At 46.3% G+C, this 26,225-nt stretch overlaps 2 protein-coding genes across 7 annotated transcripts in view; one reads left to right on the forward strand and one right to left on the reverse strand.

Moving 5' to 3' along the window:
- CARS2 (cysteinyl-tRNA synthetase 2, mitochondrial) overlaps positions 1 to 10,028 on the forward strand; it is a 47,880-nt gene extending 37,852 nt beyond the window's left edge. The window contains exons 10-15 of the mRNA XM_037038363.1: positions 3,254 to 3,320; positions 4,712 to 4,850; positions 5,664 to 5,787; positions 6,578 to 6,676; positions 9,139 to 9,345; positions 9,846 to 10,028. Coding sequence (XP_036894258.1) covers positions 3,254 to 3,320; positions 4,712 to 4,850; positions 5,664 to 5,787; positions 6,578 to 6,676; positions 9,139 to 9,345; positions 9,846 to 9,914 — 705 coding nt within the window. The 3' untranslated portion in view covers positions 9,915 to 10,028. The remainder of the gene's footprint in view (positions 1 to 3,253; positions 3,321 to 4,711; positions 4,851 to 5,663; positions 5,788 to 6,577; positions 6,677 to 9,138; positions 9,346 to 9,845) is intronic.
- Positions 10,029 to 11,597: 1,569 nt separating this feature from the next.
- The window catches only part of NAXD (NAD(P)HX dehydratase), a 39,429-nt gene continuing 24,801 nt past the window's right edge, over positions 11,598 to 26,225 (reverse strand). For 5 of the 6 annotated variants that reach the window (XM_037038366.1, XM_037038370.1, XM_037038365.1 and 2 more), the window contains 5 exons: positions 17,648 to 17,698; positions 17,457 to 17,561; positions 15,602 to 15,722; positions 14,175 to 14,295; positions 11,598 to 13,089 (listed from right to left, as the gene is read on the reverse strand). In XM_037038366.1, the coding sequence (XP_036894261.1) occupies positions 12,939 to 13,089; positions 14,175 to 14,295; positions 15,602 to 15,722; positions 17,457 to 17,561; positions 17,648 to 17,698 (549 nt within the window). In that variant the 3' untranslated portion in view covers positions 11,598 to 12,938. The remainder of the gene's footprint in view (positions 13,090 to 14,174; positions 14,296 to 15,601; positions 15,723 to 17,456; positions 17,562 to 17,647; positions 17,699 to 26,225) is intronic. The other variant, XM_037038367.1, reaches the window with a different exon arrangement.

The raw sequence follows: 26,225 nt of genomic DNA on the forward strand, positions 1-26,225 counted from the left end.
CTGTGATTCTAATCTGGCTGCTTCTAGGGCTCACTGAAGCAAGTTGTTGTTTGTTTGATAGGATTTAGGAGCTAAGATCAGCCATTTTTATGGAAAAGCAGCTAGAGTAGAACCTGGGTGGATCTCCAAGGTGGATCACACAGTGTTAGCCAGGTTGATGGGGGTCTCAGATATGGCACAAGCTTACTGTCTCTGTTGGGGGCAGAGCCCAGCCAAGGAACAATGGCCTCTGATGACCCAGATGCCAGACACTTCAGTCTCTCCCTGAATACCACTGGTGCTCTTCCAGCTGCCACCCCATTACTGGAGCTCGGGGGGAGTGAGTGTGAGTAGGTGAGTCCGTGCGTGGGTTCCCCAAGAGGAACTGCTTAGAGCTCCAGTAGCCTCCTCCACCAACTCAATCCCTGCAGATTTTCGCAGCCAGAAGTTATGGGGACTTATCTTCCTGACACTGGAATCCTGGGCTAGGAAGCCTGGTATGGATCTGGGTCTCCTGGTTCCCAAGATATCCCTCCTGAATTTTTATCCAAGTGGGTGTGGGGCTAGCCTATTCTGCATCTGCGCTCCTCCTTCCAGCCAAGATGGATGTGGTTTATTCAATCCTGTAGTAGTCCGACTACAGAATGTAGTAGACTTCCATTCAACTCAATTTCTGACATTCCTGAGTGATGGTTATTCTACATTTTAGTTGTACATTTGATTTGGTTGTGCGAAGAGGTGAGCCACATTTGCCTATGTTGCCACCTTGACTGGAAACCCCCCTACATTGCATTTAAACCGGCATGTTTTCACACAGATCCTCAAAGATTCAAACATGAAGTGAAATGAAAGAAATAAACATGTGACTGCATGGATGCATTAAATTAACAAAGCAAAGACATGGTGTGCATTGGGGATATGCTGTACTTTTGTCAGTTGGCTAGTTTTAGGAAACTAAGGAGAACAAGAAGTACCTGTTTTCTGCCCTGGCTGATATGGCTCAGTGATTGAGTGCTGGCCTGCCAAGCAAAGGGTGACTGGTTCAATTCCCAGTCAGGGCACATGCCTGGGTTGCTGGCCAAGTTTCTAGTAGGGGGCACATGAGAGGCAACCGCATATTGATGTGTCTCTCTCTCCATTCCGCTAGCTCTAAAAGTAAAAAAATAAAATCTTTTAAAAATTTTGTAAAAAGAAGTACCTATATTTTGCCATGTATAATGTGTGCCTTTTTGCCTAAAATTCTGAGTGAAAGATAAGGATGTGCATTATTCATGAGCAGTACCTGAAATGCCTTGTATCTGTTCTTGTGTTTTGTAATTATTTGTTATATAAAATATCTTGTACTGTAATATGTTAAAAAATAAATTCTAAAATTTTTTATAATATAAAAAACAAGCATCTAAATATAAATAAATAAATTGAATTTAAAAATTAAAACAAAAGATTTTTTTCCTGAAAGTTTGGGCATAAAACATGGGTGCACATTACACATGACAAAAGACGGTAATACCTTTTTTTTTTTTTTACAATTTGGGAAGGAACACACAGGAGACAGACAGATGGAAATTGAAAAACCAGCCTCATTACTGATAAAGGTCAGATTGATGGAGATTCTTCGCTTTTTTCCCCTAGAGATTTTTTTGAAGGCCCGTTGAAGTGTGTGGACTCTTTCGCAGAATTTAATGTGTTTAAATACGTTAAATGAAATATACAGGGTTATAGAAGGTGTTGATTATATTGCAGGGAATATACAGGCTTCTTGACTTTGGTGAATTATTTAACAAAATCTAGCAGCAGGCCCGGTCATCTCAAATAAGTAGTGGGCGTGGGGTGCCGGGAGGCAGTGCAGCGGCAGGAGTGTGAGGCGAAGACCCTGACTGCCTGGGGTGACCCAACCCTCTATGGCTCATTGCTTACACTGATCGTGGGAGGAAATATCACAGTTGGAAGTAAATGTGTGGCCATTTTCTCATCTAAATTTATACACCTCTCTGTCCTCCTGAATTCTGTCCACGGGCCCTAGGAGTCTGAGGACACCTGGTTGAGAACCCGTAGATGAAAGTATTAGCTGAGCAGCTTCCTAAATAATGCCGCCCCTGGATGAGAATGACCACCCCTGAGACCACCTCAGGTGCAGCCAGACAGGGGGGTCGATGCCATTGCACCATCTGTGGTGGTGGGAGTCCCCCGCCCGGTGAGAGCCAGACCAAAACCCCCCTCCACCCTCTGGCAGGATCAGCCATGGGAGTCCGAGCGCTTTCCAGGGAGGACTGAGTGAAGCCACCACCCCCTCCGGTGGGGACCTGCACACTGTGTCTCTGATGTGAGTTCCATCAGCCCCCACATGTCATGTTACTACCACATGAGACCGGTGATCTGAGGGGTTAGGCCCAGAGTGGGGTCCTGATGTGGCCAGCCCTCATCCCCACTCGGGGCTTTCATGCCTGCAGGCCGTGGTGGCTTCCAAAGAGGAGCAGCAAGGCCAGAAGGGCAGTGGAGAAGCGTCTGGGATGAGCCGCCAGTTCTGTATTCTGAGGTGTAGGCAGGAGAGGAGCCCAGCAGGGTCTGGTGAACTCAGAAGGACCCAACCAGAGAGATGGCCTTTCTGTGCCTGGGGGGTGCCGGCTGGCCTCGACATATAGGATATCTGAGTGTGAAGGCTCTTGGGGGAGCATTTTGCTTATAACTGCCCTCCCTCTCTCACCGTGTAAATCTTATGAATAACTGGGAGCATAGAACTGGGCCCCCTGCCCTCAGTCCAACCCTGGGCATGGAAGCTGCTTGTTCTGATGTTACCGTGGCCAGGCTTTCTGGACAGTCTCCTGCTCTGGGAACCCTGACCCCCTCACGCAGCCAGCAGCTGTGTGTCCCTCTTCTCCGCATCCTTTCCTGTGCGCAGTCCCTCCCCAGTTCCTAGGTCGCTTGGTTGTGTCCCTGTTCTCCCATGACTCGGGTGAGAAAACGGTATCGTGGTCAAGAGCTCCCGAGGCCAACAACAGCCGATTCCCGCTGCACCCGTGTGGAGCATGGACTCCAGGCAACGGGCCTGTCCTCTCCACCTTTCCCACAGACACTGGACTGTATGTGACAACCCAGCAGGGAAATCGAAGGAAAAAGTGCTAAGAGTGAATCTGGAAACAAACCAAAGCTTTTCATAACATTCCTGGTTTCTTGATATGTGAGATAGCTCACATAATTATAGTAAATAATACAATTTCCAAGTGATACAAATGTGAAAGAAAAGCATTATCCATCTCCTGTATTTCTCTCTCAGGACTTTCTGAAGACGTTTTCCCCTGATGTGTTCCGGTTCTTCTGCATGCGGAGCAGCTACAGGTCAGGTGAGCTGAAGAGTGAGGCCTTCCGAGGTGATGGCCACCGCCTGTACTTGTGCACAGTTCGGGAGAGGCTTTTCTGACAGTACGTGGGGAATACCAAAATACTGGCTGTGTGATGAGCACAGTCTTGTTAGCGTGGTAGCTTTCATCCCTTAAGGTTTGGTTCTGAAAGTAAGCCTGAGGATGCACTGTTAAGTATACCAGAACTTGGCCAGAAGATTCCAGAAGCTTATGGAGGCCATGGGTCTTCCAGTCAGTCCCCTCCATCCACTCCCCCATCTCTACCTTACTGTGGGGTCTGGACAAGTCTGAATCCCACAGTGCCCTCCACTTCCTGCTTCATGGACAGTTGGACTGGCCATCCTCACTCGGGGACTGAAGCGGGAGCCCTCCATACAGGGTCCCGTGCAGAGTGAGCAGTCCCTGAGGCACTGCGATGCTGTGTGCAGCTCTGGGGGGGGGGGGGGGGTTGTCCACTCCGTGTGCCTAGGGACAGAGGTCTCTTCACCCTGGAAGGTGAGGTCTGGGGACTGCTGCACTGCCCTGTCCGACGTGACCACTATCACAGCACTGTGGCCCTTGGTTTTTAATCTGGCACTGCAGGAGGAGCAGGTGCCCTTTGGGGACAGGTAGGCTCCTCAGCTTGGGCACTGGGCATGACCATGTGACCAGGGACGCAGAGATTGGGGTGGTGCAGCCACAAGCCAAGAACATCTGGGCCACCAGAAGCTGCGAGAGACAAGGAAGGACCCTCCCTTTGATTTCAGCCTTTTTTACCTCCAGACCTGCAAGAGGATGAACTGCTGTCGTGAGCCCCCAGACTTGTGGTGCTGAGGCACGATAGCCCCAGGACACGAACCAACCCCCGCCACTCAGGGACTAGCTAACACCCCTCCACTACTCTGGCTGTGCCCTTTTTGGGGGGCCTAGGCTCTAGGCTGGCCCAGGTGGAGCGAGCGTTCTTCAGTCTGTCATCACCTACTCTACCATGCTGAGTTTGAGGTGAACCCTCCCTGCCTCTCCTGAAATGTTGGGCCCAAAGCCCTCATGGCACCAGCTGGTCTAAGAGCTGCTTCATGCACCCAAGTGGATCTCTGCCAGCTGGTAGAGTCGGCTGTGTGTCCATCTGTCAGTGGGAATGAGCCCCCTCAGCCAAAAGGTATTGGGAGAGGTTTTCCATGTTCCTTCTGAGGTGGTGAGACACCTGTCAGGACCCGAAGATGGTCAGTTTGGGATGGGCCTCGAGGAGGTACAGGATTGGAAGCAGCTGTGTCCTTTCTCCACTGTTGGGTTTCTGGAGTAACGCGAGGATGGCCTGGATAAGAAAGCCTGGGTCTGCTGGGCGTGGGCACGCTTGGCGGGCACCCCGGGTAACCGCTTCCGCCCTTCCTCAGCCATCGACTACAGCGACGGCACCATGCTGGAAGCAAAGCACCTCCTCCTGGCTGTAGCTGCGTTTGTCCAGGATGCTCGGGCCTACATGAAGGGGCAGCTGGCATGCGGCCCCATCAGGGAAGACGTGCTGTGGGACAGGTAGGTGCCATCCCAAGATTTGCCCAGAGAGCCCTGGGTGCCAGACGTGGGGATGCCTAGAGGGAAGCGAGGCTTTTGGAGGCTAAGGACACTTCCTCGGGAGTGCGGGTGTGGAAGCTCCCTCAGGCTCTGTGGTCCCCTGGTGAGGAATGAGGGGCTCTGCCTGTGGTGGCTGTGACGGTTGTAAATAACACGTGTGCCAGGATGAGTTTTCCCGCTGGTGTTTATTAGTGTAATGAATGGACAGAGGCCCTTGTCACCACAAGCGTGCCAGAGTGGAGGGAAGCAAGGGCTTCAGGGGCCTTGCCTCTGCCATTCAAGCTCAGGCCCAGATGTGGATGCCTCTCCTCACAATGGCCAGAACTCTTCCCAGGGCCACCCAGCTGCACGGTAGCCTGGACCCCAGCACTCCCCATGCTGGGAAAGGGGGGAATCCAAAGGAAGTGGATCCAGGACCAGCAAAGATGGGCATCAGGGAGTTAGACGTGGAGATAAAGCCTGGGAGAGGCCAGTGACAGGTGGTGGGTGTGCAGGTGCGAATGTGCAGAGTGAGAGAGGAGGGTTGCGGGACGTAGCGGTGCTGCAGGACCCCGGGCCTGATGTGCAGGAGGAGGAGAAAGGCCAAGGGCCCCTGAGTTTCCTTGTGGGCTGGGAAGTGGGAAGGGGATGATCACCCTGGAGACCGTTCTTGAGGGGACTGAGGGTGGAGGAAAGGAGAGGGAGGGCTGTGGCCAGCAGCGAGGCCGCAGGAGGGGGACACAGGCATGCTGGGCCCGAATGAGGGACGTGCTGGTTTCCTCTCATCTGTCCAAGGCTCGGCCACACCAAGACTGCTGTGAAAGCTGCCTTGGCAGATGACTTTGACACGCCCAGGGCCGTAGATGCCATCATGGATCTCATTCACCAGGGGAACAGACAGCTGAAGGTGGTCGCTAAGGTAACTCCAAGGACCTGGCCCCAAAGTAAGGTTTTTGTTTTTGTTTGGATTTTCCTTGCAAGGAATGGATGCCACCTTCCCAACTCCCTCAGGTAACTTCATCTCCCACAGAGGGTGGCTTCCAGGCCCCTCCTAACTAATCTTCCCGTAAGTACCTGAAGCTGCTTCACCCTGAATGTGGCCTGCCCCATTGGCCCTGCAAAGAGACGGCCACTTCCCGGAGCCTGAGAAGTAGACACGGGTGTAAGTGGGGCACGGGAGGGCCCAGCACACTGAGTCGGCATTACATGTTTGCCAGTGCAGGAACTGGTAACCCCCCTGTTCGATTGGAGGAATCAGTTTGTTGCCAAAACGTGAAGTAGCAGAGGAAGCCCTGTGTTGGGAGCCTGACTCTGTGCCCACCCAGCCTGGCCCTTCTCTGGCCTTGGTGTCAGTCCCATTGATGAGGCTCCTCCCTCATGACCCAGTGACCCCCCCAAAGGCCCCATCTCCTAATACCATCACGCTAGGGGTTAAGTTTCAATGTAGGAGTTTGGGGGGACACAGTGTTCAGACCATAACCCACCCCTAGATTCTGGGTCAGTGAACTCAGGGGCAGGATTAAGCCCCTGCCCCGTGGTGGTTTGGTTTGCCAGGGAGTGGCAGCTCTGGGATTCAGACCAGTGCCTCCTGCCGGGACACGTGCCCTCACCGGGGCTCGACAGGCGGAAGGGACCTGTGAGGTCTCTGTTCCATCCCACAGAGTATCCCTTGCTGTTCTTTAACAGCCTTCTATGGTAATCTGTCACAGGAGCCCTGTGGTCCCAGGAGTCCTGCTGTGTTCGGCGCCATCATCTCCTACGTTGAGCAGTTTTTTGAGACGGTTGGAATTTCTCTGGCAGAACGACAGGTACACCCTTCTCTTTCTAGTCCTCAGCTGTGGGACATTTACACACTAGTATAGTAAGAACCATTTTTCTCCCTTTTTAGTGGATAATTATAATGGCAAATTTACTTATATGCTTCAAATATATTATGTCCCTTAAAAGGTTAGCGCCCAGAGCAGTATCTTATTTATTAACTGAACCTGGAGCGGTGCTGAGCAGAAGCAGCAGCACACCTTAGCTGCAGAGTGGTGTGACATCAGCTCTGTGTGCACTCCTTTTCGGGTTTTGTTGGTATGTCTTTTATGTACAAGGAATCTAAAAATGTACAGACTATAGTAAGAACATTTTTCCTGAGAGTAAGCTATCAGCCAAGCCCCTCGGTGTGTCTCCTGCCAACAGAGGTCAGTCCAGTCCCGGCCCCTGGGCTCCCACATTCTCCTAAAGAGCCCTTTGTGGCAGAAGGGTCCACTTCAGAACTCGTGCTTCCTCTGCACCGAGCCAGGACTTGGCCATTTCCCCAGGGGCCTGGCTGCTCCTAGCAGGTGGGATCTGAGTGCTGTGTGTGCTGTGCTTGGGCCTCAGCTGCTCGGAGCCCCTGCTGAGCAGAGCGGCGAGCAGTGTGTGTACTGCGCACATGGTGTCCAGGTTCGTTCCTGTGTCACTCTCCACAGACTGACACCCAAGGCTGACCACCAACACTTCAATTCCAGTCCCCCAACGAAGGGTTCATTCCACTTTCCTCCCTTTTCATATGTAACTCCCTCTCTGGTAGTGAGAAGCCTGCTCTCCAGTATCCTGAACATAATTCCTTAGATGCTGCTCCCCCAGTACATAGTCTCCCACTGTGGGGACGCCCTCCTCACTCGCTGGAGCTCCGACTCTCCCACCCCTCCCTGCCTAGACAACCTTTTCACCCCTCAGGCTGTGCCCGCTCTGCAGGCTACCCTCTGCATGGGCACCCCAAGGGGCTCTGCACCCTCCTCTTCTCCACAGGGCCCACGTTGCTCTGCTACACCTAACAGCTTTAGGACTGTTGAGGATGGGGAAAGGAACCAGGCTAAAACAGCTGTTTTAGAAAACACAGCATGTGAACAGGTTGTTTCTATGGAAAGGTCTGGACTGCAGATAGGAGTGACCATCACAGGGGCGCTGGAACCAGCCACGCCTCCCAGGTTCCTTCACAGCACCGCCGGGTTCTGCCGCTGCCCCCAGGCACTGGCACGGAACAGCTGCTCACTGCCTCGAGGTGGGCGGTGGCCATGTCAGCTCAGCTGCCTGGCACCCGGGGGAGCCTGCCACTTGGGGGGCTTGGCTGGAGGTGAGAGTCATGGAGGTCTGTCTCCTGGCTGCCCCTGTGCCGTGATAGGGAGCGTCCCCTGTAAGCTGGGGCACATCTCTTGCGACCTTTTTAAGTGCAGTGAATTTCTCTGACCTTAACACAAATTGCAGTGTCTTTGTGGTGATTTCCAAGTTTGTTTTATTGCTAGACATTGATTACTTAGTAGGCTTCATGTCCTTTCCTAGGCCATCCAGGGACTGCCAGCCGGTTTGTACAAAGTAACTAGTCTGAGATGACCCAAGTTTTTGCAGTCTGTATTAATTTTCACATGAGACTCCGGAACCTGTTTTGAGTAAGAAAAGGCATACCTGGCCCAGCTGTGCCTGGCCCTTGTCAGAAGTAGCTCTCTCTCCTCCCCTACCTCAGGGATGACACTGGAGCCCACTGTGGACTCACGTTTTTACAACACAAATTATCTTTATCAGGCTTCTCAGAGAGATGGCCTATTCCTGGCATGGCACAGTGCAGTAATTGAGGGCCATATGAGGTTTAAGAAGTTTGACCCAAAAGTACCATGTTGGGTTCTTTTACACACACAAGCACTAATAGCCACTCCACTGTAGAGGGAGTTGTGTGGAGGGAGAGGCCCTCCAGCAACACGGAGCAGTTTAGACCCATTTCTCCAGCTGTGCACCGAGACTGCCGGTCTCCAGCCATCCAGCAAATACAGTGTGTGTCAGGTGCTCTATCCGCACTAAGTATTTGGTTAGAGTGAAGGGACTTGGTGTCATTGGTCCATAAGGCTATGTTCTAGGCTCTGCCTATTGAACTAGGTGGTAACGGAACGTCTTTAGAGGTTAGCACATCTGTGGAGCAGCTGCTCCCGGCTTTAAGGTAGAGTCGGGATTGGAGGGAGGAAAGCCAGCTCTAGGGTTCACCCCTGGATTACTCCGAGGCCTACGGTGGGGGCCTTGCAGTGGAAGCCCTGAGCTCTGCCTGGGCGACATTCAGGTGAGGACAGTGGAGATTGGAACCTCACAGCCTCTCTTCTAAGGCCCATGAGAACAGCTGGCTGAGAGTTCTCCACAGCGCCCTGGGGAGGACACGTGCTGGATGGGCTTAGCCCAGAATTCACTGGCCCATCAGGTATGGCCATCCTGGCTGCTGCCAGGATCTTGCTGGTTACACCATTCCTCCTGGGTGTAGTTTGTTTCAGGGGACAGCAGCTCAGCCACTCTGCACAGCGTGGTGGAGGAGCTGGTCCGATTCCGGCTCAAGGTCCGACAGTTTGCCCTGGCCACGGGAGAGGCTCCTGGGGAGGCCCGGCGGCAGCTGCTCCCAGAGAGGCAGCCCCTGCTGGAGGCATGCGACACCCTACGCCAGGACCTTGCTGCCCACGGCATCAGTATTAAGGTGAGCCACTGCCACAGAGGCCAGTGACAATGGGCCTGAGATGACTACCCTGAGATGCTGTGTGAACCAGCTGGCATCACACAAACACGGGAAGGTCAAAGCTCAGCCCCTGTGAGCACAGAAACTCACCCTGTGGTGAATATGAGGAGGGAGTGAAGTCAGAGCCAGGAGGGACCCTGAGCGTGGGGACACCTGGGAGAGGGTGAGAACCTGGGGGAACACTGAGGCTCGGGGACATGTGTACTCAAGGAACTGGGTGGACACAGGAGCAGACCTGTATTCTTGCTCAGTTCCCTTTCCTGCCCCAAGTGGCCCTTCCGCAGCCTGTCAATAGAAGGCATAGCACGACTACTTCTAAGCATCTGGCTGCTTCCTTTAGTGCGGCCCAGACCAGCGGGAGCATGGGCAGTGCCCTGGCACTCTGAGCCCTGACCATCTCACCCATTTACTCCTCCAGCCGAATGAGCCTGCTCAGCCTCCACCTTCTTTCTCTCCTCCAGGACAGGAGCAGCACATCCACCTGGGAACTGCTGAGTCAGAGGTCAGAAGACCACAAACCTGGGAGCTGAGATGGTGTGAAGTGGGAACCACAGGCTCACATGCGGTCTGTGCTTGTCACTATAGAAACTTTACATTAAAGTTTTCCATTGTGGCTATTTAGTCAACATTAAAATAAATCAAACCGATCCATTCCATTGGTGTTACTAACTATGGCTAAAAAATGGATTTTTTTAAAAAAACTATTTATTTTGAGAGGAGGGGAGGGAGAAAGAGGGGAGAGAAACATCAATCAGTTGCTTCTCACAAGCCTCCTGCTGGAGACCTGGCCCGTAATCCAGCGCTCAGTCCACTGAGCCACACCAGACAGGGCTAAAAAATAGATTTCTTTATAGTACCAACAGCTACAGGCTCAAGTGCAGTTTAATTAGCCAACAGCATCAGTGATATAACCCAGCCAGCCTGTGTCCGTGAGCCCAACGCCCAGGATATAAGTCGTAAATGGGAGTCCCAGAAGACATCATAGGAAGGCAGATGGGACCTGTGAATGGGGAGAGCAGGGCAGCAGCTTCCAGAACATGGAATTATTCCAGGACATGGAATAAGCTCCCTTATTCCATGGAGACCTTGGGGGTATCTGGCTGTGCTGCCTGGACCTGAGGTGCTGGGCAGTGATGAACTAAGGAATGGTCATTCTGGAGGAGTTGAAATGGCAGGGGTGCGAGCAAGATACAGGGGTATGACAGGAGGCTGAGTGTACAGGAGGGTGCATGGGGGACAACCTGGGACTGAGCCAACTAGTCTTGGTCCCCTCACCTTTCTGCCGCAGGTAGGGAGCTATAGCTGTTCAGTGAACTACGATAATGGGTGACCCTCTTGCAGACTCCTCCAGCTTTCAAGTCCTGGCCGGTACAGCCTCAGGCAGCAGCAGGTAAGCTCATTCTGGGCACAGCTGCAGATAGCTTGGTGTGGCTTGGCAGCTAAGTTTACTTTGTCATTGACCTTCATGACCCTCGAAGGCATTGGTGTTCCTAGTCTACTGATAAGGACACTGGTTTAGAAGCTGACTTGTTAAAAGTGACCCAATTAGCACATGGTAGAGCGAAGACCCCATATGGCAGGCAGGCCCTTTACATGGCGATATACAAAATGGGTCGATTCAGGACAGGGGAAGCAGCCTGTCCCCTGATGCCTAATTGGCCCACCCAGTACTTCCTGCTGCCATCCTGGTCTTAGGGACCCAGCTCTCCCGTCCCAGTAAGACAGTGTGCTTAGCTAAACTAGTAGGTACTCTTGGGTTTACTAAAAAATACAAGGAGACAATTACAAAACTTCATTTAAAAAAGTACTGGTCCCTGGCTACTTCAGTATACTTTCTATCTCCTTTTTAAGCAAAGGGGTTTTGTAGTTACTCAAAGTAAAAACTTAAGTAACGAATGCACAGGAATAGTTCCCGTAGCTGTTGAATTTTCTATGTAAAGAAATGGCAACATTTCAGGCTTATTCAGGCAAATTACTTCATTTTAATAATATTGGTAAACATTGGTAAAAAAAAAACCACATTAGATAAACTTACACATTTTTATCTCCCTAGTACCTACAATGTCCTCAACTTGGAAAATTGGAAAGATGGGTTTTGGCTACTTAAAAAAATGTAAAGCTCTACATTGAAATAAACCAGGTCTGCCTTTTATGTCACCAGGATTTAGACATAATTCCCCAAAGGAAAAATGTCATGAGTTTTTCTGGAGAAGTTCCCATGTAGACAGCAAAACTTCTTGAGTTAGCTGTGAAGTAACAGTGGCATGTATCTTTTAAGAAATCTTAAAAGTTCATGACCGGTTTAAACGAAGCGGGACCCGTTTGGGGTGATGTGTCTGAGCCACAGAGCTCCGTCCGAGCGCAGGCATCACGGGCAGACAGACTTCTGGAGGAACTGCGCACTCCAAGGCATGTATCAGCAATCACACCCCATGGAGAAATGACAGAATACAAGTCACTCTCGGGCTACTGGAAAAAACACACACCCATACGACCAAATAAAAGTGAACCAGAGGCTAAGAAGGCAATAAAATGTCTCATTTATAACAACTTCAGATGTATCAACTCCTTGAATGGAATCTAATCTTCCTGAGTACACACCACCCATTTTCAAACAAGGACTGCTGTTCTGTTCTGTTCAGTTCCCCAGAGCCAGCATCCTGAAGGCTTCCTTCCAACAGAGCACACCAGTGGGCATCCCTCCCGCTCAGGCACCCTCTGCTGGGCCTCGTCAGCCACCTCACGCACTTGTGTGCACAGGCATGGACACATGAAAGTGTAAGACACGAAGCACTTCAGAGCCCCCACCTGTGTGCACTCAGGTGTCAGTGTCCCGTCAAGTTTCCTCCTCCGATCTTCCCATGGTGCTTCCACAAAGATTTCCAAAGTCAAACTGATCACTGATTATTCTAAATACTTTATAACCAAATAACCAAAACAACCAATGCTTAGTATTTCTGCCTAGACCTTTTCAACATAATCATTGATTAAAAAAAGAAAAGTGAGCTAAAGAACAAATGCCATATTTTTTGGTATATCTCAGTTTTTAAAAAAGAAGCAAAACTCATTATTCTCAAAGATGTTCAGACACGACCAACTAGATCCCCCTTTGAAAGAGCTATCTAATAAGAGGAACTTCCTGCATAAGTAAGAGAAACATGAAGTGCCTTGGAAGAGAGCATGAGAATAAGCAAGCTCAGAGAAACTAAAACAGAATTCTGCAATCTTGGAACAAGCCCACAAATTCAGTAGAGCTAGTTAAAGGTTTTCTCATTCTCAAACAATTCTCCATTTTTTCGTTATTGCTTGGAAGTTAAGAACAGTTCAGGAGGACTTTGTTTAATGTCATAATAAAATTTCAAAAATGCACATTTAGCCAAAAAGTGTTGCATTCCCAATTTTTAAATTCTCTGCATCAACCCTTGTACCCTAGACTCCCAAACAGCCATGCTGCTCTGGTACCCAGGGGGTTCAGACACATCGGATGTGGGTCTTCCCATGAAGAACAGATTTTCTTCCATCGCGGTGCCCACTTTCTTCCTGTTTGCACCGGCTCAGGTTTCAAAGAGTTTGCTGAATGCAGGTCCAATCTCTGCAATCATGGCGGTGGTGGTGGTGGAGCGGCCGTGCCTCTGGAAGGCTTGGTAGTTGCACTGCCTCGTGAGGGAGCACGCACCAAAGGCAGCCACGAGGAGAGGGCTGAAACTGGAGGACAGAGGCATTAGCAAGGCACTGTGGGAGGTGGAAGCTCTCCCTCCATGGCTTTGTCAGACATCAGGGGCCAGGAAACAACAAAGGCCCTGATTTCCTTCTTGTTTCCACCCTGAGACCCCAAACTGGCCATTTCTAATCTGATATACCACTGAGGCAGGCAGAAGGTGGCTTTACTACAATTAAAATAACCATTAGCCCCCTATATTCATATTCCCTGACAAAAGGCATATCAGAAATAGCTACCATCTAGATAAACAGTAGAACACAGTAGTTTTCCCCTGGTGAAAACTGGAGCAGTACTTAGTGGTTCCAGTTTAGATGTGAGGGACTGCCCACGATCTGAGAATGCAGGCTCTTCCTGTCACTACCAGACTCCCGCTACAGCTCTTCTTCCCACGCACACACACCTCCTGGGCCCATCTGGGTGGGTGCCCCCTGCCTGCCAGATGTGCCACAACCTCACGGGCCCAACACTGCTTTACCGGGTGTCAGGTGGGGCCCTCCAGGCCCAGGACGTCCCACCCTGGCATGTGCAGCCATCAGTGTCCCCATGAAGGATGCAGAAAAGAGAAACAGGGGTTCACAGACGGGTGGGAACTGCTGGAATTCACTCCTAAAGCTGTCACGTGACAGCAGAAATGGGTCAAAGCCCAGATCTCAGAATTCTGCTGCCTCTTAAAGGAAACCTGCCTTTCAGGACAGCATCTACCTTAGGCAAGTTCTACGTTTGACTGCATATTTTTATTTTAATTTTCTGTTTTACAGTAGGTATGCATTGAACCTCCTAAAACAGTGTCCTCAAACTTGGCCGCATATCAGAATTAATGGGAGAGCTTTAAAGGCCAGGGATGCCCCAGAGCCCATCAGCATCCGGTGACGGGACAGGGCCCAGACGTAGAGTAAAAGCTCCCCAGGCAAACGTCCTGGGCTCAGCCCCAAAATCTCCTCCATGTAACAGTAACAACAATATTTCATTTGGAATGTTCCCAGCAGCCACTGACGGAAAGTATGGGCCACTGAAACAGCTTACACAGTCCAAAAATTTCAAAGCAGGACAGATGAAGATGTGGCCATACCCATTTGTTTTCTCAGGTCCAGCGTGGAGTGCCCAGTGCACCAGAACGCCCAGGGCGCCAGACAGGAGGTCTCCTTGGCCGCCACACCGGCGGTTACTGCCCTGCAGGCTGCACTCCAGCACTGCAGAGCAGAAGCGAGACGGGTGTTAGAGCGAGGGCTGCTCGGGTCATTCACGGGTCTTCCTCGACTGTTCCTAACAAGGAAGCCTGTCTTTTACAGGGACGGGACACCGAGGCAGGCAGAAGTCGGGCTGCCCCAGAAGAACCGGTTTAGTATGGTGCTCAGCGGACTTGTGACTCAGAACCACAGCGGGATCTGCTGGGAGAGGTCAGAAGAACACACACAGCACACACGGGCTCTCTGTCCTGCAGGCTCCAGACCTCTCACACTCCAGAGTCCACCTTCAAGGAGACATGCACAGCACTCACACCCCTGTCCGCACACAGCTGGTAACCCTCATGACTTCATTTCTGCTGTGTAATGAGGAATTTCTATCTTGGAAACAGGTTGTTATATAGTCCAAATATGTTAAGAGTCTAGAGCACCTCCTAGCAATGAAAGAGCCCAAAGGTTTCAGGACCCCTCAGAGACACTCACTCCATTTCCTGCCCAGCCCATGAAAGAGACAAAGTCAACAGACATGACTAAGGGTGCCTTCTGTTCTCTGTCGGTCCTGACTTCTGTGACCTTGACAGCGACTCTATACCTAGGTGACAGTTCTCTGTGTTAAATTCTCTGTTAAAAGAACTGGTGTACACTTTGCCTCCAAATCAAATTTTTCCGTTTTCAGGGAGCTAGAGAGGTTACACTCCTCTGATTATGCACTGTGTAGATACGAGTAAATGCTGACAGCCATCTTGCTCTCACTCAATAGTTCACAGGCTTCCATGGAAAGAGTGTGACCGAAAGATTTGCCACATTCAGCACCTAGTGATTCCCACTAGCGTCAGCTCTGAGGGTTTCTTCACTTTCGAGTCATTTTCATAAACTAGGACAAAACACAGTAAAATATTCAAATAAATTCATTTATGCTGCAGGCAAGACAGAGGTGACAGGTCGAGGACTCTGGAGCACCACCTGCTGTCCCAGCCACCTGCCCACTGGGCTGCTTCTTATAAAATCATCAACAGAACTTTAGCTACTGCACCTGGTATCCACTAAGATCAGCACTGATAACTGTCACTTCCCTTTGCAAAACAGTGAGAAATAAAAATGGACTTTGAAGAAGTTATGATTAACAAGCTCATCAGGAAGTCCCTGTTTGTGGAACACGTGATGCATATGTGTAAGCGTGTAAGACATGAGAGACCACACGTGATATGCAAATGTGTGACACATTGCGCACCTGTACTGTGTGTGAATGAGGTTTTCCAAATATCACATGTACCCAGCATGGCCATGCCAGGTGAGGCCCAAAGCCACTCACCTTGTTTGCCATCAGAGATCACATCCTGCTCCCCTTTCTGGACCACAGTCACATTCCCCAGGGCCTGGCTGAGTCTCAGCACAGCTCCACGGCGATCACTGCCATCCACAGGGTCCCTCAGCTACAATGCAGGACCACAAACAAAGCTGTCAAAGACACCTGAAGAGCCCACAAATGTGGATAACAACAAACATCCTGCCCATCAACCCTGATCCTCAGACTCTCATATCTAAGAGACTCCCCAAGGCATAAGACGGTCACACACACAAAAACACCTGTTCCATCCAGCAGCTGGAAAGAGACCCATGATGTCACAGGCAGAAGGTCCTCCAGGTGAATAATGCCAACACAGGAGCTAGAGGCAGAAATGCTCTGGAGCCCACCGCCTACCTTGTTAGGCCAATTGTTAGGCCAATGGTATAGACCAATGGTATAGAACACTGCTCATGGCTGGGATTTTAAAGGTTTTCTTAAACAGTTTTTTTTAAAGATTTTATTTATTTATTTATCTTTAGAGGGGAAGGAGAGAGGAAGAGAAACATCAATGTATGGTTGCCTTTCATGCATCCCTGCTGGGAGTTGGCCTGCAGGGAACCGACCTGCAACCCAGGCGTGTGCCCTGACTGGGAATCGAACCACAATCCTCTGGTTCGCAGGCCTGTGCTCAATTCACTGAGCTACACCAGCCAGGGCAGATTTTAAAGGTTTGCAGAAGGGATTCGATTTTGAATGATAATGCACTAACATTTATGGGGCACTTGATATTATGTAAAGACTCATGAATTTACATATGAGGTCTGTTTGGAAAAACTCCAGCCACTGTTAATATAACAAGAATGATTTGCATGACACTGATGTAACCTGGCAGCCAAGGAGAGTGGACTGGAATGTGCATGTGTGAACAATGAAAACCTCACTGCACTAGTCAGTGGGGCTGGTAGACGTTGTTGAGTGAGCATGTGCACTGTGTGGCTGTCCCATTCAAAGTGACTGAGTAGGGCAATGAATTTGCACCAAATATCACATGAAGCTTGAACATTCCTCCACGAAAACCATTCATATGATTCAGAAGGCTGCAGCTATGGGCAACAGGTGACTGGCAGCTTCATCAAGACAACACGTCCACTCATGCATCATATCTCGTGCAGTTTTTTGGCAAAATATCAAATCACCCAGGTGACTCAGCCCCTCTACAGCCCAGATTTGGCATTTGGCACCCTATGACTTCTGGCTTTTCACAAAATTAGAATCACCTTTGAAAGGGAAGAGATTTCAGATCATCAATGAGATTCAAGAAAATATGATGGGGCAGCTGATGTGTGAGGTCCCAAGGTACAGACATCGAAGGGACTAAGGCATCATTGTCCTATGTATAGTTTTTCTTGTATCTTGTATTATCTTCAATAAATGTCTTTTTTTCATATTATATGTCTGGATACCTTCTGGACAGACCTCACATATTATTCCATTTTATCCTCACATGCCCTATGAGGCAGATGTTATCATTCTCCACATTTCAGATGAGGTACAGCAAGATAAGGACGGAGTCATCTGCACACAGTACACAGCATGGGGGTCGGACTGACCTGAGCCCACCACCCTGCCTTTCATCCAATCAAAGATGCACTGATTGGAAGATGCCCCATCATTACATGTGCCACCAAGGGGGGAAAAACACTGTTAGCATGTGAAAATGCATCATAGAACATGCATGTATCCACTCAACATCTCCAAGTCTGTCCCTACAGATGCACCTTTGAGGACCGGTGGGTGCATAACCTCAGAGTGTGTCCCCCACCCCTCCTCAGGATACAGAGGGCTCACACCCTGTCTTTCAGGTGGTCAACAAACTCACCACAGCTTCACAGAGTCTGATGAACTCCATGTGGTTGGGTGTGAGAACGGCCTTCTGGTAGCCTTGGATGAGGGCTGGCTGCTGAGCGATCAGCCACAGCCCATCCTGCACAGGAGACAGACTCCCATTTACTGTATGGCCTTGGGCACCTGGCTGGGAGGAGGGGACAGGAGAAGAAAGGCCACACTCACTGCATCAATGACGATGGGGATGGCTCTGGCCTTTGATGCTTCTAAAATGCCCTGCGAGAAAAGAAAGCAATGTTCAGCAGCAAGGCCATCACCTCTCAGAGTTAAAAGAAAACCAAGCTGTTCCTTGATCAATTTCAACATCAGCTTTATCAACAAATAGATAGAAAATAATAAAATAATTATCTAAAGTAAACAGAAAAGACCCAAATGGACATAAGAGTCGCTTTGTAAGGCAGGGCCCAGGTAACTCTGAAAACATAAGCCCATGGGCAATATCAGACACAGCACTGGGTCCCAGGCTAGCCCTTGAAGGACAACCTCAGGCTAGCATGTCCAAATTTCCAATGGGTACTAATCCTCAAGATTCAGAAACGAGGAATCTGAAGTCTTGGGAATTCCCCAAATCATCAGCTTTTACGTATTTTTCATAATACTTCCTGTGTTTTACAATAATGAATCACCATAGTAATACACAGAAAAGCACTGGTCTCTGAAAAGGTTCTACTAAAAGTTTCAGAGGTTTTATGCTAAAAAACTTAGACAGGTTGGGGCAAAATAGGTTTACAGTTGTGAATATGAGAAACAGAGTTCATCTTGTATTATTATTTATTAATTGTATTATTTTCCATACAAACAACTGTAAACCTATTTTTGTCCCACCCTGTATATATGATCAGCACATGGTTGCTTATTATGATGAACCAGTGTAAGATTATATACTGCAGCAGCATATAGAAATGATCTCTAGCTGATACACTTGATAGAAAACATTAAGAAAATAAAATGTACGGTAAGCAGCAATAAAACATTGAGAGATAAATCCACACATACTTAATTAAGTTATAATCCTGAAAATGAGACGTGAAACCCCCCAAAGCATGAGCTGCCGTGTCCAACAGTCTCCGTCGTATCTGACACTGGTCAGAGCATCCAGATCATTTTCAAAAGCCCCTTCAAAGGGATCTAAGGGTACAGGAGCTTCAACAATGAAAATACTCTGCCTGCCTTTAGTCTGGCTTGACTATTAAAACTGATTTGGCTTTTGCTAATTCCGATTTTTTTATCTCTGGTTTCATGTTGCAGTGTTTAGCCACAACACTGACATCGTCACCTCTTTGTATTTTTCCTATTAAAGTTCTTACAAAAAACAGTAGCCTAAACTGAATACTCAAACACTGGGAAATGTATTTGAATATATAACATCATAAGACACTCAGGTCTCCTAGCACAGTTAAGAACAACAAACAGAGTTACGCATCAAAGCCACCCATTTGACGACTGACTTGCTTCCATCACTCAGAGGATTTGTGTGAAGTGCACTGTGCATTTAAACCTGTCCACATTTCCTGCACTTGTGAGGATGGCTGACATTAGCAGCAGTCAGAGCCACGAGTACACACTTTGAACAAGGCAACAATTCCATGTGAGACTGGCTGATGACATCACTACCACTGCCCAAACCTTTGGCCATCTAATTAATAATCTAACACAAAACACAATGGCACAGGAATGAACATGCCACACCCAGGTCAGAAAAGGCTGGAGGATGGTTGAGCAGCAGTGCCACACCTCCACTAAGACACAGCTGAAAGAAAACAAAAAGCATTCTCATGTAGGAGACCAGGCAGAAGCGAGGAGGAACGGCAGCCCCCCAGAGTAGAGTCCTGGCGAGGGCAGCCTGTTGGTGGAACAGTGAATTGCTCATAGCTCTCGGATTCAGCAACACAACTCATAGAAAGTTATCCTACAGAAAATACCTAAAAGAAATGGACAAATATGTATATAAAAATGTTCAAGACATCATGAATAGGAAAAGCTCTAAACAGTCTAAAATATATCGTATTATATTATACATGATGCTATATATAGTATATTATGATGTAGCATTATAAATATATTATAGTTTATTATGATGTAGCATTTCACCTCAAAAAAGCAAAATATACATTTTTTAAAATGCACATGGATCATTTTCAAAGGTAGACCACATGGTAGGACACAAAACAAGCCTCAATAAATTCAAAAAAATTGACATCATTATGAAGCATCTTCCCAGATCACAATGGCTTAAAACTAGAAACCAACCTCAAGGAAAAAACTCAAAAACATTCAAATAAACAGAAACTGAAGAATGTATTACTAAATAATGAATGGGTTAACAATGAATTTGAGGGAGAAATCAAAAAGTACTGGAAACAAATGAAAATTAACACACAACAACCCAAAACCTATGGGACACAGCAAAGGCAGTCCTGAGAGGGAAATTTATATTAATACAGGCTTACCTAAAGAAGACTAAAAAAATCTCAAATAAACAAACATTATATCTAAAAGAACTAGAGGAACAACAACAAAGCCCAGAGTAAGTAGAAGGAGGGAAATAATCAAGATCAGAGCAGGATTAAGTAACATAGAATAAAAAACAACAACAACAAAAATCAAAGGATCAATGAATCCAGGAGCTGGTTCTTTGAAAAGATAAACAAAATTGACAAACCTTTAACAAAAATCACCAATAAAAAAGAGAGATGACTCAAACAGATAAAATCAGAAACCAAAAAGAAAAAGTAACAACTGACATTACAGAAATACTAAGGATTGTAAGAAATTACTATGAACAACTATATGCCAAGAAATTAGACAACCTCGGCGAAATGGATAAATTTCTAGAAACATACAATCTTCCAAAAGTGAATTAAGAAGAATAAGAAAGACTGAATACACCAGTAACAGCTTGTGAAATTGAAGCAGTAATTTAAAAAAACTCCTACCACACAAAAGCCCTGGGCCAGATGGCTTCACAGACAAATTTTACCAAACATTCAAAGAACTAACTCCTATTCTTCTCAAACTATTCCAAAAAATTCAAGAGGGAAGACTCCCAAACTTTTTTTATGAGGCCAGTATTATCCTAACTCCAAAATCAAGTAAAGACACAACAAAGACAATTACAGGCCAATACTTATTTTAACATCGATAATTCACATAGATGCTAAAATCCTCCACAAAATATTGTCAATAGGTATCAAGCAATAGGATTTATCACAGGAATGCAAGGATGGTACAATATTTGCAAATCAATAAACATAATACAGCCCTGACTGGCGTAGCTCTGTGGATTGAGTGCTGGCCTGTGAACCAAAGGGTCACTGGTTCAATTCCCAATCAAGACACATGCCTAGGTTTTGGGCTGGATCTCTAGTCGGGGCATTGCTCAAGAGGCAACCACACGTAGATGTTTCTCTCCCTCTCTGTCTCTCTTCCTTCCCTTCTCTAAAAATAAATAAATGAAATCTTAAAAAAAGGAAACGTAATATATCACATAAACAAAATGAGAGACAAAAACCACATGATCATATCAATAGATACTGAAAAAACATTTGATAAAATCCAGCACCCATTTATGATAAAAACACTCAGCCAAATGGGAACAAAGGGAGCATACCTCAACAAAATAAAGGCATCATACTCAACAGGCAAAAACTAAAAGCTTTTCCCTTTAAGATCAGAAACAAGACAAGGGTGTCTGCTTTCACCACTCTTACTCAACACAGTATTAGAAGTTCCAGCTACAGTGATCAGACAGGAAAGAAAAAAACGCACCAAATTGGAAAGAAGGAAGTAAAACGTCATTGTTTGCAGGTGACATAATAGTGTACACCTAAAACCGTATAGACTCTACCAAAAAACTACTCCACCTAATAAGTGAATTTGGCAAAGTAGCGGGATATAAAGTCAATATTCAGAAATTGATGGCATTTCTGTATTCCAACAATGAACTATCAGAAATAGAAACTAAGGGGAAAAAATACCATTTAACAATGGGATTGTTAAATCCCATAACTAAAAATCCCATAGCAATAAGAAAAATTAAGTACCTAGGAATAAATTTAACCAAGGAGGTAAAACACCTGTACTCAGAAAACTATAGAATACTGAAGAAACTGAGGAAGATACAAATAAATGGAAGCATATACCCTATATGTGAACTAGAAAAACTAACATAATTAAAATGTCCGTGCTACCCAAAGCAATCTATAAATTCAATGTAATCCCTATGCATTGAAATACCAATGGCATATTTCATTGATCTAGAGGAAACACTTCAAAATTTTTTTATATGGAAGCAAGAAAGACCACAAATAGCCTCAGTAATCTTGAGGAGAATAAGTTGGAAGGATCACTATACCTGATACAAAACTATACTACAAGGGCACTGTAATCAAAACAGTCTGGTACTGGCATAAGAACAGACCTATAGATCAATGGAACAGAATAGAGAGCTCAGAAATAAACCCAAGTCTCTGTGATCAATTAATATTTGACAAAGGGAGCATGAGCATTCAATGGAGTAAAAATAGTCTCCTGAATAAATGGTGTTAGGAGAACTGGACTGGTACATGCGAAAAAATGAAATTAGACCACCAACTTACACCACATAACAAAATAAACTCAAAATAGATAAAACACTTAAATATAAGTTGTGATACCATAAAAGTCCTAGTGGAAAACATAGGCAGTAAAATTTCAGATATCCTACGTAGCAATGTTTTTGCCAATATGTCTCCTAGGGCAAGGTAAATAAAGGAAAAAAATAAACAAATGGTACTACATCCAGTTAAAAAGCTTCTGCATGGCTAAAGAAACCATCACCAAAATGAAGGGAACCAACCATATGAGAAACCAATGACACAGTGGATAAGGGTTTAAGCTCCAAATATATAAAGAACTCAACACCAGGAAGACAAACAATCCAACTAAAAAATGGGCAAAGGTCATGAATAGACACTTCTCCAAGGAGGACATATAGAGGGCCCACAAATATGTGAAAAGATGCTCAACATCACCAGCCATCAGAGAGATACAAATTAAAACTACAATGAGATATCATGTCATACCTGTCAGAATGGCCATCATTAAATCAACAAACAACAAGTCCTGGCGAGGAAGTAGAGAAAGGGAACCCTGGTGCACTGCTGGTGGGAATGCAGGCTGGTGCAGTCACTGTGGAAAACAGTATGGAACTTCCTCAAAAAATCAAAAATAGGACTGCCTTTGACCTGGTGATTCCACTGAAGAGAATATGCCCTAAGAATCCTGAAACACCAATTTAAAAGAACTTACGCAGCACTATTTGTAACAGCCAAGTGCTAGAAACAGCCTAAGTGCCCATCAGTAGATGAGTGGATTAAAAAACTGTGGTACTTTTACACAATGGAATATTATGCAGTGGAAACAAAGAAGGAACTCCTACCTTTTGCAACAGTATAGATGGAAGCGGAGAATATTATGCTAAGTGAAATAAGCCAAGACGTGAAAGGCAAACACCATATGATCTCTTATAAGAGGAATCTAATGAATAAACTAAAGAGCAAAATAGAATCTGAGATATAGAAACATGGAGCAGACTGACAGTGGCCAGAGGGGACGAGGGAGGGGAAAATGATGGAAGGAAGGGGAAGGGACTAGCCAAAGAACATGTATGGAAGACCCAGGGACATGGACAACAATGTGGACTGGGCAGAGGAGGACAAAAGGGGAAAAACTGGGACAACTGTAACAGAATAACAACAAAAATAAATAAATAAATAAATAAATACATATTGAGTAAAATAATTAATGTAAAATAAAATTTATAAGATATGATATGATAAATGTAAATAACATATAAAATATATAAATATAAAAATTTAAATAACTGACATGGAAATGCACAGGACCCAGAATTAGGCCAAACAACTTTGAAAAGACAAGTTCAAGAGCTGCACACTTTCCCATTTCAAAACTGACCACAGAGCTGTATGAATAAGGAGCGTGGTGCTGGACAAGGACGGCGGTACAGGCCAAAGAAACAGAAAAGAGAGCCCAGAAGTAAACCCTGACATTTATGTCAACTGATTTTCAACAAGGGTGCCTACACGATCCACTGGAGGAAAGAAGTCTTTTCAATAAATGGTACTTGATCAATTGGATATTCACTTGCAAAAAAATGAAATTTGTCCTCTTCCTTATACCATAAACTAAAATTAACTCAAAATGGACCACAGGACCTAAACATAAGAACTAAAACAATGCTCTCATAAGAAAATGTAAATTTTGCATCAGGCAAAACTGTATCTTAGATGAGTCAGCAAAGGCATAAGTGACAAGAGAAAAATAGGTAAAATTGACTATCAAAATTAAAAATTTGTGCTATAAACAATACCATCAAGAAAATGAGAAGACAACCCACAGAATGAGAAAATATTTGTAAATTCTATCTCTGATAAAGGATTTGTATCTAGAAAATACAAAGATTTAAAAAACTCAATTATAAAAAGAAAAGTAATTTTTAAGTAGAGAAAGAATATGAATAGATACTTCAAAGATCTACAAATGACCAACAGCACTTAAAAAAATACTCAACATTAGCCATCCAGGACCAAAACCACAGCGAGAAAACGCCCGCACCCACAATGAGATGCCACTTCACACCTCCTGGGACAGCTATAATGAAAAAGACGGACAATAACAATGTTGGAGAGTACTTGGAGAAATCCGAACCCTCACACACTGCCGATGGGAACACAGGTGGTGCAGCTGCCGAGGAAAACACTGGTGGCTCCTCAAAAATGTGAGCGAGTTACCACAAAACCCATGAACAAATGTCCACAGCAGCATTATCCATAACAGCCAACAGTGGAAACAATGCAAATGTCCATCCTGATGAATGGATACACAAAATATGGTCTACCCATATAATGGAATACTAAACAGCAGTAAAAGTGAAGTTATGGCACTATACACCATGGATGAACCTTGAGATTATGCCAAGTGAACAAAACTAGCCACAAAATGCCACATATTATATGACTCCATTTTCATGAAAGGTCTAACATAGGCAAATCCACAGAGAGAGCAAGTTGATTAGTGGTTGTTGGGGGTTGAGGAGGATGAGAGAAACAGGGAGTAATAGTTAATGAGTATAGGGTTTCTTTTTTAGGTGATGAAAATGTCCTAAAATTGATCGTGGTGATGGCTACACAATTCCATGAATACAAAGTCTGTCCAGAAGGTATGCAGCCACACACTATGAAAAATAAAGACATTTAATGAAGAAGATACAAGATACAAGAAACACTGTACATAGAACAGTGATGCCTCAGTCCCTTCAAAGTAGGCACCTTGGGACCTCACATAATTCTCCCCAACACCATCAGCTGCCCTGTCGTATTTTCCTGAACCTCATTGATGGTCTGAAATCCCTTCCCCTTCAAAGGTGATTTTAGTTTTGTGAAAAGCCAGAAGTCACAGGGCACCAAATGCCAAATCTAATCTGTAAGGGGGCTGAGTCACCTTTGTGATTTGATGTTTTGCCAAGAAACTGCATGAGATGTGATGCATGAGAGAGCAGTGTCTTGATGAAGCTGCCAATCACCCACTGCCCATAGCCCTGGCCTTCTGAATCATGCGAATAGTTTTCGCAGAGGAATATTCAAGCTTCATGTGAAATTTTATGCAGGTTTGTTGCTCTACTTGCTCAGTCACTTTTAATGCAATGGCCACCCAGTACATGCTCACTCAACAGCATCTACGACCCCTACAGTGAATTTGTTATTGTTCACACATACACATTCCAGTCCACTCTCCTTGGCTGCCAGGTTACGTCAGTGTCATGCAAACCATTCTCGCTATATTAACAATATTAGAAACCAATGAATTGTACACTTTAAATGGGTGAACTGTATGGTAAGTAAAAATCTCATCTCAATAAAGTTGTTTAAAAAAATCAACAATTTACTTTCTTACATAACCACTTCTAGAATGTAATTTAATTTCTGCAGTATTCAATTTCTTCATCAGAAAAAGAAGGGTAAGAATGGAAACTCAGCAGCCTCAGCTGCAGCTGCACAGGCTGCCGAAATCTGTGAGCTGGAGCCCGAGTTGGGCTCTTTCGGTCTGTTCTGTGATGGTGGCCACCGCAGCAGTTGTCATGCCATCAGGTTGGAGGATGGGGTGTCTCGGTCCCTAGGCAAGGGGCTGGAGAGGTGGTCCTGGAGAGGTGGTCCTGGAGTGGGGTCCTGGCGTGGCCTACCACCTTTTTGTAGTGATGAAGGACCTGATGAAGTGACCGAAGCGGCTCCTCTATAAGAAGGAACTCCTCGGAAAGAACAACCTGAAGCCCCCATCAAGACACTGTTTTGTACTGCTTACCAACCTTGGTGAACAGTTCTACATGGTTTGCACTCTTGCCACCTGGTCGGTTAACAATGCAGGACACCCCTGTGAGCAGCCTCAGGAATATGACGACCCTACTCAGCAATCTCCAACACATCATCTGAGCTTCAATCATTTGGAAGAACTGCAGATTTTCCCCCTTCAAAACTAAAGTTGGGTTGTGGAGAGCAGTAATGCTGTGTTCTTGACTGTTTAGCTGAAGAAGCATTAAAACAAACTGGTTTCACCTGGAAAAGACCACCATCTCCAGAGGGAGAATAATACGAAATTGTTCCGGAAGATGGTGCAGTATTAATATTAAAGAAAGTGGATGCAGAATTTGAGGAAGAGACAATGAAGAAAACTTTACTGATCTTAATGT

This window comes from Sturnira hondurensis, unplaced genomic scaffold, assembly GCF_014824575.4.
Source record: "Sturnira hondurensis isolate 20B ecotype Veracruz unplaced genomic scaffold, ASM1482457v3 Scaffold0024333, whole genome shotgun sequence".
In the NCBI taxonomy this organism is placed as follows: domain Eukaryota; kingdom Metazoa; phylum Chordata; class Mammalia; order Chiroptera; family Phyllostomidae; genus Sturnira; species Sturnira hondurensis.